At 47.2% G+C, this 12,092-nt stretch overlaps 1 protein-coding gene across 2 annotated transcripts in view; it reads right to left on the bottom strand.

Annotated features, from left to right (window-relative positions):
- The window catches only part of Dync1h1 (dynein cytoplasmic 1 heavy chain 1), a 68,820-nt gene that overhangs the window by 45,457 nt on the left and 11,271 nt on the right, over positions 1–12,092 (bottom strand). For both annotated transcript variants that reach the window (XM_006992131.4, XM_015985722.3), the window contains exons 3-11: positions 11,654–11,827; positions 11,281–11,536; positions 10,812–10,998; positions 8,456–8,727; positions 8,143–8,370; positions 6,316–7,392; positions 5,680–5,859; positions 4,436–4,585; positions 2,043–2,189 (exon numbers count right to left, since the gene is read on the bottom strand). In XM_006992131.4, the coding sequence (XP_006992193.1) occupies positions 2,043–2,189; positions 4,436–4,585; positions 5,680–5,859; positions 6,316–7,392; positions 8,143–8,370; positions 8,456–8,727; positions 10,812–10,998; positions 11,281–11,536; positions 11,654–11,827 (2,671 nt within the window). The remainder of the gene's footprint in view (positions 1–2,042; positions 2,190–4,435; positions 4,586–5,679; positions 5,860–6,315; positions 7,393–8,142; positions 8,371–8,455; positions 8,728–10,811; positions 10,999–11,280; positions 11,537–11,653; positions 11,828–12,092) is intronic.

Below are 12,092 nucleotides of genomic sequence, written 5' to 3'. Positions count from 1 at the left end.
CAAGTCATGGCTGTGGGACAGTGCGGTGATATTTCATTTGTGCGCTAATAATAAAGCTTGCCTGGAGATCAGAGGAAAAAGACAGCCATTATATTAAACAGAAGTCAGGCAATGGCAGCACACGCCTTTATTCTTATCACTCGGCAGGCAGGCATCTGTCTGGATCTCTGTGAGTTCAAGGTCAAACTGGGGAACAGAGCCAGGCATGAAGACACAAACCTTTAATCCCAGCACCAACCATAGAGGTCTAGAGGTCTGTACAGACAGACAGGAAGTGACAGAGCTGGGCAGGAAGGGGAAGTGATGTAGCTGGGCTGAGAGAGCAAATGAGAGAACAGAACAGAAAGGCATATAGGCATAGTAGGTCTCTTCGGAAGCTGTGGAGTTGGTGGGGTGAGGTTAGCTGTGGCTTTTCCTATTTCCCTGATCTCTCAGGTTTTCACCCTTATATTTGGCTCCGTGTTTTTATTTAATAAGACCATTTAGAAATTTGTCTACAGGACAAAACAGAAATGGAAAGCAGCAACTGCAGAGATGGGCCTGGGCTCTGGGTAAGGTCAGGTTGTATGTGAATGTGGAGAAGGCTGTGTCAGAGCAGAGCTGGTTGGAGGGTGCTCAAGTGTCTGAGTATTAGTGTCGAGAAACAGGCAAGCTTTCATTTGTCAGTGTGGAGAGAAACAAGACAATGCAAAGCCTTAAACACAGAATAGGACAAGGAGGATCACAAAAATGATAACATAGATGCCTGGGACAGAAACCAAAATTCATAGCATGGTTTTGATTAGCTGAGCAAAACATACTCAAGGACCAGGGAGATGGCTCAGTAGGCACCTGAGGCCAAGCCCATGTCTTGAGTTCAATTCCCCGAATGAACCTTACAAGGTGGAAGGAGAGATCTGATCTGCAAGTTGTTCTCTGACCTTCACTTTCTGTGATAGGTGAAAAAGTGTGTGTATGCACAAACACACCCCAAATAACTGTAACTAAAACAATAACAACAAAAACAAATAAACCCTAGAAGAGTGACATTTATGCTCAAAGTCATGGGGGAAAAAAGGTGTGTTTTGGGGTTGGAAAGATGGCCCAGTAGTTCTGAGCACTGGCTACTCTTCCAGAGGACCCAGGTTCAACTCCTAGCACCCATGTGTCAGCTCAAGACTGTCTGTAACTCCAGTTCCAGGGGTTCTAATACCCTCACACAGACATACAAGCAGGGAAAAAAAAAAAAAAAACATAAAAATTAAAATTGAAAAAATAATAAACTTGTTTAGTTATTTAAATTGTAAAGGGTGTGGTTCTAGCATAATTACTAAGTTCTAGAACAGACTGCACGGCAGAGCTGTGGAATCTGGCTAGAATTATGGACAAAAAGGTCTTTCGGGTTCCCCTCCGGCCCTACAAGTATACCAGGAAGACTATAATCTAGGATTGGCTTTAGACTTGTCGGTGGGGAGCTACCAATGGAGTGAGAACAGCGACGTGCTGATAAATAAGGCTGCAGATAGGAGCTCGTGGTTCCCACTTCTGCACGTGCTTGAAAATTTCTCTAAAGTAGGAGCTGGGTGTGGCCATCCCAGTATTCAGGAGGCTGAGGCTGGTGGTCAGCTAGGACTGTACGGTGAGACCAGATGTCCAAAACCGAACAAAATAACAATGGGGTAGAGAGGAAAACAGGAGGACTGGGATTATCAAAGGAGTCCATGGGCCAGGCATAGTGACAGGCGCCTTTGACACCAGAGCTCGGGAGGCAGAGCCAGAAGAATCTAGATGAGTTCGAGGCCAACCTGGTCTACAGAGTGAGTTCCAAAACAGCCAGGGCTACACAGAGAAACCCCGTTTGAAAAGAAAAACCAAAGAAGCTCATGGAGGAAACTTCGAGGAGATGAGGGAGACTGCAAATGCCAAGCTTTCCCTTAGAACACGGGACCTGTACATGAAAAGACATGTACAGGGCTTGTTTAATGACACATCCTGAGAAGTAGCATCCGAGTCCAGGTGAGACCTGGTCAGAGGGCACATGCTTGGAGCCCCTGGATGCTTACCTGGTACCTCTGACTCTGGATCCTGGGCAGGGACAGCACAACCATCTTCCAGGCGAACATCTCCTGGTATAGCTTGTACCTGCACTCTTCGATGGGTGGATTCAAATAGATTACCTGGTTTGTTATTCTTAGCTCATGAACAACGTTCTGTTAAAAAAAAAAAAAAAAAAAAGTTTTGTTTTTACTCAGCAACATATTTTAATAAAATGGTTTTGATTCTTAACAATCTTCTTTGTCTAAATGATGACATCTTTGGTGAGAACCACAAAGTCTGTCACTTTATCAGATGTACTCCTGGACTAGTTCACATCTGTCCCTCTAAGATCACAAGAGGCTGGGGACAGGCACTGCTTCATCTGCTCGAGGTGCCCTGGTGCCTGTGTTGGAATCCACATGCTCAATAGAATGACCTAGAGGCCTGAAAAACTAGTATCTCTGAAGCAGCAGGGAGGTGGGCCCTGCTGCCAGCCATATGGTGAATGATGCGATCTCCACTGTCTGTGCTCCCACAAGTCAGTACTTCAGGCTAGTTCAGAAGTCCAACTTTCTCTCCACTGGCTACTGAATTTATTAAGTCAGACACACGTATTGTTTCACTGGGATACAATATTTTAAAAAGCATGTTTATGGGCTGATGAGATGGTTCAGCTGGCAAAGGGGACTATTGTTAGCCTTGACAACTGAGTTTGACCCCTAGGCCCACACGGAAGAAGGAGAGAACTGACTCCCACTAGGCATCCTCTGATTTCCACAAGCAGGCCATGGTACACATGCTCCTTCCCCAAGCAAATAAATGTAATTTTAAAAATTTACCTAAAGAATGCTTTAGGAACAAAGAACTACGGGACTAAAAAGTTAAGAAATTAAGCATTAAAGAAGAAAGAGGAGCCAGGCGGTGGTGGCGCACGCCTTTAATCTCAGCACTCGGGAGGCAGAGGCAGGCGGATCTCTGTGAGTTCGACGCCAACCTGGTCTACATAGTGAGTTCCAGGACAGGCACCAAAGCTACATAGAGAAACCCTGTCTCAAAACACACACACACACACACACACACACACACACACACACACACACACACACACACACACAAAGAGGAGATGTAGTGGTGCACATCCCTAATCCCAGCACTCAGGAGACAGGGGCAGGTAGATATTTGTGAGTTCAAGCCACCTTGTCTCAAAAAAAACAAAACAAAACAAAAAGAAAGACAGACAAAGGGCCAGGAGAGCTGGCACAAGCAGTTAAGACCACACACATCCTGCCCGTCTAGAGGACCCTAGTTCAGTTCCCAGCACCCACATCAGGCAGCGATGAGCTGTAATTCCAGCTCCAGGCGATCTGACACCTTCTTCTGGCCTCTGCAAGCACATGGCACACACGCACAAAAACATTAACATGAATGAAAATAAAATGTTTTTAAAAAAATAGAAAAAAAGATAGAGCTTGTAGTTTAAGAAAGTACCAATGGCTTCTTCTCTCAGATCAAGACTACTGGTGTAGTATACTTGGGTTTCCATGCTGTGAGCCAAATGTATAGGTAAATAAACACAAAGAGTGCAAACAGGAAGCAAGTACAGGGTGCATGGATCACTGCCAAGCAGACACCTTTGGGAGCACATTTCCTGCTAACATAATGCAGAGCCTTCAGCCTCCTGCCCAGCATGGGGCTGCTCTGCTGCTGGCCTGGACTCAGACAACTTGTTACATGCAGTTTTTGAAATAGTTTATCACACAGATACTGGGCAAGTAAGAATGCCCTCGTGTATGTTTCTTAAATCAGACTTTGAGTTCTTTATGGCTGTTTTGAAATTATTTTAAACTGATAGGAGACTGCAAAGAAAGTACAAAGTGTTTCAGCAGCTTCACTGACACTGGCTGTGACACCCTGGATCACCCTGCACTTGAATTTAGTTGTTCTATGTTCTCAACCCTTTCCAACCCAAGGCACTATTTTCCATGACCCTGACGCTTTAGGAGAGCTCTGGTCAGATGCTGTGCAGACTGACCATCAGTGTGAACTTTTATTTCTCGTAGTTTCCTGGAGAAAAAGCAGGTGTGAAGTGCCTCCCATCACAGGACATTCTAAGCACGTAGTAACACCCACATCACCGGCGGTGCTGTCAGGCTTTTCCAGTGTGAGGGGACTTCTCTGTGTACCCTACAGTCCCCAGCCCCGGGGCCAGGAATCCAATCTAGGATTCCCAAATTCTAAACAAGCGCTCTGACACTGAGCTATATCCCTAGACCTTGTCCTCTTTTTGAGACTGAGTCTCACTACATAGCCTAGGCCAACCTTGAACTTGTGATCGTCTTGCCTTAGCTTCTAGAGGTCCTTCCCAAGGGGAGGAACTTGTTTTGCTTATACCCAGGTGAGTGCCGATGGAAATACTCACTTTGATCTTTGGCTCTCCCCCAGGCTTGTGACTAACTTGTGGAGCGTCTGTATCCATGTCAACTTCTGCTTTATCTTCTGCTTGTCCAAGCAGAACCTGGGTCCAGGCTCTGAGTCCAGCTTGCAGACGAACACCCAGGATCCTTTCGATCTACAGAGAAAGCACAGTCACTGAGTGGCTGCTCTTGCAGGGGAGCTCACAAAGCACGAGAATGAGAAGGTGGCAGGTGTGTCAAAGCCGGGTTTGCAACTGCCATCCTGTCTCCCTTCCGTCCCATCTCCAGCCTCATCTCTACCTTTGGGACTTGGCTCCTAAGTGACAGGGAGACTTAACGCCATGTTGTAGAAGCAGTTAAAATCTTGGTGGCTATTATTTATGATGGAAAACTCACTTTAAGTGAGAATTTGTGGCGCTTGGAGGTAGCTAGCTTTAGAGGTGAAACTAGAAACAGTGACTGACGATCAAGCCATTTCCCTCAACAAGTAGAAGAAAGCCTTCTCTCTGTCCAGAATGAGGCGAATTTCCTGTATGACAGACAGGACTTCTGCATGTCTTGGCCACCAGTGTGCCCTAGGCCATCAAAACCGCAGGAATGTGAGGGCTGAGGGCCATCCACAGCCTCTGTGGGCTGTTAACTTTCTTCCTGCCATATCCTCTGCATGGAAACCATTTTAAATTTACGGAGAGAACCAGCCACGTTCAATCTGTAACCTCTGCTCTGGCCTCTCCAGCCACTTGTCCTCTCCAAATGCGGCAGTAAGAAAAGCCACTCAGGCCTGGCCTCACCCTCCCACGGCTTTAGGAATCTGGTGTGGAGAGGGCAGTGGTCAGAGAGGGCTGCCCGGAGGGCTGGGGCTGCAGAGGGGGTCAGTGGTGAGAAAGGCACAGGACTCATCCCCAGCAGCACCACCGCTGCCACCAAAAGAAGAAAACAACTCAAGTCCTCTGACCAGGAGAGAAAGACCAATGGAAGCTGGCATGTGTCCAGCAAAAGGAGGGCTCTCCTCTGGGCCTCAACTCCCTGCTCCCAGCTCTCCTCTGGGCCTCAACTCCCTGCTCCCAGCTGAGAACCGCAGGGGACAGGGCACAGCGCCTTCTGCTGTGGCACTGGCTGAGGGATTCTGGAGGACCTGCCAAGTGAGGATCTAAGGAAATGCTCTGCAGACAACTAAGGCCGCAGCTAACAGGGCTCACGCCTGCGGGGACAGCAGCAACGGAAAGCGCCCCAGCCCACCCCGCCGTACCTCCATGTCCAGCTTGTTGACCCAGATGGGCAGGTTGGAATACGAGTGCAGGTTGAGGTCGTCCACTGCTTTCTGAACTCGGTTCAAGATTTCGGAGAAGGTCTTGTGGTCATACATGCACGTTTCCAAGGAACGGACTTCCAGGTCTATTTTTTCCTCAATTATCAGGAGATCGTCCACCTGGAGGAGGTATGTTTAGCATTAAAACATCCACTTGCTCTGCGACTTTTACCCTGTTCCTCTCATGAAGAACTCTGCTCACTGAGGGCAGAGAAGTCCTCCCTCTGTCAACAGCTAGCCCTAGGCGCTGGCGGGAGGATGCGGCTCCCCTGCATGGCCCGGAGAGGAAAGGACGGCCAGGAACACCACCGGTGTCTTTCCCCCTGCCCTGCTCAGGGAACAAGCACTCCTACAGGTCTGGAGACACCTCTCCCTCTGGCTGTCTCGGCACCTGCCTAGGGCCCCCATGTCCTTCTCTAGACTTGTCAGTGTTCCTTGCCAGCATTCCCAAAGCCCCAGGAAACGTCTCTCCTCCCGAGCTCCAGCGGCTTTAGCTCCCATCTTACAGACTGCTGGGGAGAACCAGCGTTCCCTGACTAGACCCACCACACATGCTGAAGGGTCAAATTAAGTTACCTTCTCCTGGAAGTTGAACACCGTCTCTGCCAGGCGCTGCACGTAGGGGTCGAGTTTGTAGGATTCCCACACCAGGGCAATGCCTTCTGCGATCAAGGCCTGCACCTCCTTTTTCAGGCCGGCCACCAAGAGCGAGATGGTGTTACGCTCCTCCACCTTCTCACAGGTACGTTCGTAAGTGCGGACACTTTCAATCAGTGAGATGGCAAATGGGTAGAGTTGGTTGGCTTGGTGAGCCTTGTTCACAATTGCAAGTGGCACACGGAAGCCAAGCCACTTGAGGTTTCGCACTTCTTTGGACAGAGTTATGATCTCTGGAAGGAAGTTCACCTTCAGCTTGAGCACGTTCCCAGTGCGACCCCGCACACGAGCACTCTCAATGGTGAAGATGCGCCCCGAGACACCAAGGTTGCGCTGCTGCACCTTCCTTGCCCAGTCATCGAAGATCTCCTGGGTGTTGAGCTTCATTCGAAAGCTGTCTCCATCCTGCTTCAGCTTCTGCCCTTCCACGTGGTTCTCCCAGCCTTTGCCCAGGACATCTTCCACTCGCTTCATGTAGGCAGTGAGCTGTCTGTCAATCTGTTTAGCCCAGATGATAGACCCTGACACAGGAGGCAAGTCACGGACATGACTCATTTTACAAGCTTGGCTCTGAGGGTACTGGACCTTGAACTTGTCGTGCAGAGACTCGATGTCATCTTTTACACGCTGGATCAGCTGGGTCTGGTATTCTCGGATGGCCCCTCGGATGTGTGGGCGGACGAACAGTGCATTGAACCTGGAGAAAATCCTAAACATCTCATTGGCATTCTTGGCTGTGCCGAGCTGATCTCGAAGGCGGGCAGTGATGCGGGTCTCCACACGGTCGATCCTCTCATCGTATCTCTTCATGGCAGCCTCCCAAGCCTCTGTACCTTCTTTGGAAACATCCAGCCCATCCACTTCCTTGACATTCTCATAGGCCAGGTTCACCTCCTCGATAGCATTGGCATCTGCAGCATCAAAGAGGACTTCAGCCACCTTCATGTCTTGGGGTTCGGGTGCCTCTCCCTGGTTCTGTTGTGCAACTGCTGTGACCTAAAAGAAAGATTTGGAACAAAAATATTTGCAAAAGAGGTGAATTCTGTCAGTGCAGAGCACAGGGTTACGATGCAGCAGGGTGGCCTTTTAAACCTTCCTTCCTTGATAGTCACAATCCAGCCATGACCGCGCCATACGGACTCCTGGCACACTTTTGTCTTTACTCTATTTTTTCAGAAAGGAAAGACTAACTGGTGAAAAAGAAGAGGGAATGCAAAGAGGAGAAGAACATACACAGGACTAGGGTGTTGTTCAGCAACACAGTACCTGACGACTTTCATCCCTAGGACGGAACAAGACAAAAAAAATAAACAGAACAAAAAACTCTACCAAAAATGTACAAAGAAAAAGGGAAGCCCTGAATTATTTTAATTAAGTTCAGAGATAAACAATCATTTCTCATAATTTATGGGCAAGGACTCTGTAAAAGTCACACACTACAATCTAAACCCAGGGTGTCTGGCTCTAGGGCTCTCAAGGTGAAGGGCAGAAGGAATGGGTGGAGCTTGGTGGGGGAGCTGGGACCTCAGACGTTGGCCAGTACTCTGCTCTGCACTGTACCCTGTGCTGAGCACACTAAGTATCTGGATACCTAGAACAACATAACGCAGCATCACAAGATCTCAAAGATGACGAGTGACGAAAGGAAAACTGAAGAAAACACTAAGTACCAAGTAGTTAGTTCTTTAAAAGGGTGAACTAGGCATCAAAGCATAGAGCACGCGAACGTCTGTAGCAGAGGCGTACCTGTGGCCTCAGGACCCTGACAATGACCGCTCTCAGCTGCTCATGCTGGCGTCGGAACTTTCTCATCTGGTCAAGGCGCGCCTGAAGCTTCCTGTGAGCAGGGTTGATGCGCCACACCATCTTCAGGTTCTCTTCCCTCTTCCTCTTGACGATGTCTCTCAACAGCACCTGGAGCTTCTCATACTCATCATCCCACGTCTGGAAGACTTCGAAGCAAGCCACCATGACCTACGGCGAAATGCAGGCGATGGACTTGTCATTACGTCACATCATCTCACTGGTTCAGGGTGGTTTTCTAAGAACTAAGACTTACTTTTTCAAATTCTTCATAAGCTACATGCATCAGCTTCCTAGTGCCCAAGACTTTGAGCAGCTGAGAACTCAAGTCTCTGGAAATTGCCTCCACAAGACGCAGTGCCCGCTGAATGGGGTATTTTGTGTTTCGGATCTTTCTCAGATGTGTGAAAATTGCAACAAGTGCCTGCCTTATTTTGTCCAGCTCAGTGGCAGAGAGCAAGTCATTTAGAGGGAAATCTTTCATCAGAGGATTGTAGTCATTCACTGTTTCCAATGCCTGCTTGAGACCTGGATTGACAGAAAGGGTTAATGGCTTTTGTGGAAAGTAATAAAGTCAAGTAAACGACGTCTTAACTATGGAATCCATTTTGATGTTATAGATGCTTTAGTTACAGAAAAATCATTCATGGTATTTGGGGGAAAAAAAGTACCACTAGCCCTAACGTGGCCTCAGTTTTGCTTTACTTAAGAGCAGAGATGGGTTGAGAGATGACGCCGTAGTTAAGAGCACTGGCTGCTCTTGCAGAGGACCTGGGTTTGGTTCCCAGCACCCACATGGCAGCTCACAACCATGATAAGTTTTCAGTTCCACAGGACCCAATAGCCTCTTCTGGCCTCGGTGGGCACCGTGTACACATGAGGTGCGCGCATACACACCCACCCACCCACCCAATACTTATGTTAAAAATGGATGGTAGCCAGCCTTGTACCCCAAAACTTGCTGGAGGCAACTGTATGGCTTAACTTTATATTTTGCTTTAGTATTGTCTATATGTTTTACTGTAATAATTAAGTTTAAAGAAACTTGAATGTCAGTCTTGAGACCACTCACCAACGGCTGAATTTAAAGGTGTCATCATGAACATAGACTCACAGGAAAAACTGGCTTTTGGTCTACCTCTTCCTCTGACATAAGATTTTTAAAAAGTATTAGGGAAGAAAGATTCAAAGCAAGGTGAGGTGGTACTCCTGTTACCCCAGTACTGGGGAAATGCAGACAGGATGGTCAAGAGTTCAAGATCATCCTTGGCTCTATACCAAGTTTGAGGCCAGTCTAGGATACATGACTACATAAAAACCCATCTTTTTTTTTTTTAAAAAAAAAAAAAAAAAAAAAAGGGAGAAGTAATTAAAGTTTCAGAGTTGTTTTAAATTAAAGAATCGAATGTACATATCAGTGTTGGTGAATGCCAGTTAACATTTGTAAGGTGGTCATGGGAGCCTGAAGAGCTCTACGTGAGATTTCCTTACTTAAAATGCCGAGTACCACCTTTTGTTGGGAGGAAATAAATGGGTCTTAATTACTTGATCTTCGTGGCTATGGAGCTTGTAGAAATGCTTTACAAATAGATACTGGCCAAACATTTCTGGGTTTAGCACATGCCAATGCAACTTCACTCCTACTGTTGCTATTAAAAAGGAATTAGTTGGGCTAGAGATGGCTCAGAGGTTAAGAGCATCGACTGCTCAAAAGGTCCCGAGTTCAAGTCTCAGCAACCACATAACATGGTGGCCCACAACCATCTGTAATGAGATCTGGCATGCAGGCAAACACACAGACAGAATACTGTATACATGATAAATAAAATAAATCTTAAAAAAAAAAAAAGAATTAGTTAACCTACTACAGAATTTGGTACTGGACCCAAGACCTGTGTTTGCTAGGCAAGCACTCTACCGCTGAGCTACATGCCTATCCCTTGGCTGTCTTTGAAATAGGGTCTTGCTATGTAGATCAGGTTGGCCTTGGCCTTAGAATCCTACCTCTAACTCCAAAGTTCTGTGATTGGGCTGGGGCTAGCTCAGTGGAAGAGCATTTACTCAGGATCTAAGAGACTGGGTTCAATTCTCGGCACTGGGGGTGGGGAGAGGAGATGCTGAGACGAGACGGGTGTGCATCACGCCCAGCTCTGCACTTCCTGACCATTCAGGAGAAGGAGGAAGGCGGAGAAGGTAATGGAGTAGGAAAGCAACAATGATGTGCTCGCCTTCCTTCTGCAGCACGGGCAATGACCACCTGACTACCCAGCGACCACACAGTGGAGTGATAGGAGGCCGAGTCCCAGGGCTCACTATCCTCAGGACTAGAAACTGTCTTAGTTTCTCAAAAGTCATGAAGGGGAATGGAATGTGTAGGTGCTGAGGGGAGCCCTAGAATTTTATCCCATAGGATTAAGGTAAGAAGGAGACAAGGTGCCAGAGAGAAAAGGGGTTAAGAGAATAGCAGTGTTTAGGGTGTGTCCCGCTGGTACAGACAAGGCTGGGCCTGGGTCTCATCCCACAGTGCATCTACTAGTTGTCATTTAAATCATCAAAGACCTTAAGAAGCAAGATCAATAACTTATGCATCAAATTATCAGCTCGGGCCTTACCTGTGTCAGTGTCAAAACTGACAGTGGCGTGGAAACGTTTGCCATGCTTCAAGATGTCCAGAGTCAGGAGGACCTCAGGGCTCTCCCGTTTCTCCTGGATGCGGTACAGTGCACGTTCCAAGTTTAGCCAAAAGCTGATTTCTTGCAAGGCAGTTCCCGACGCAGGATCTCGATCGAGTTTGGTCACCTTTGAAGATACGATGACATTGACTTGTAAATCTCAAGTTGATCTCTCCCCTGTACATTTGAAGGGTTTGGTTTGCAGCTTGGCCAGGTGGTTGCGTTAAATGCTCCCACAGTTCACAGTATACTTACTAATCTGCCCAGACTCTGGCCCTGCATGAACATCCCTAGAAACAGGAGGGGCTCCTACCATCACCTTAGTCACACCAGAACTTGGGGCAGCTTCCCATAGACATTAAAAGAGCAAACCACTGCCCCAAAGCAAATCATTTCACAGTGCTCTTACCTTTTGAATTTCTCGGATCCACCGATTAACTCCAGACTGTAATTGGTTAAGAAAAGTTGGGTCTTCAACCTTATCACCAAAATCTGTAACTTTGGGCTTTTCTCCACGCTCATAGCACTGCTTTGCAACGTTCGTGATAATGGGATGAATAGGCAAGCTGATCTCTGGGATCTCAATATTTTGCTGCAGGTGAAGGAGTCCCATCTCAAGTTCTGCAATCTTTTTTTCAACTGAAGGAGCCATCTTATCACCATCCCTACAAAGACATGAAGTTATCTCAGAACTAGAGCATTATGTAAGGTCTGTTCAGTATTAAGGAGATACACTGCTGTAATGAGAGAGAGCCCAGACTCAGTGAGAAAGCAGGGCTTACCTGTCTGCCTTGCCAGACTCTCTGATGTAGGACTTGAAAAAAGGAGCCACTGCATTGCTGATGAAAGAATGCAGTGTTTCATAGGGTGAGTCTTCACTGAGAGTGAGGACCCGGAGCTGGGAAGACACTGGCTTATCTGCATCAATCACAGGAGTTCGCTTGATGAATGCCAAGCTAAAAGGCAAAGGCAGAATTAGAACAGAAAAGTCCCACTCTTAGTAGTTTTAACAGCTATAGTTTTTGTGTTGAAAACAAAACTTCATTTGAATGTTTAACTTAAAATTATATTAAGAACACACTGAGCTAGGTAGGTGTGGTGGCATACACCTTTAATCTCAACACTCAGAAGGCAGAGGCAGGGGTATCTCTTGTGAGTTTCAGGCCAGCCAGGAATACATAGTGAGACCTGTCTCAAACTAACCAACCAACCAGACTGAAT

The sequence above is a fragment of the Peromyscus maniculatus genome, chromosome 14 (assembly GCF_049852395.1).
Source record: "Peromyscus maniculatus bairdii isolate BWxNUB_F1_BW_parent chromosome 14, HU_Pman_BW_mat_3.1, whole genome shotgun sequence".
Taxonomy (NCBI): domain Eukaryota; kingdom Metazoa; phylum Chordata; class Mammalia; order Rodentia; family Cricetidae; genus Peromyscus; species Peromyscus maniculatus.
This window is presented reverse-complemented; position numbering and strand designations above follow the sequence as displayed.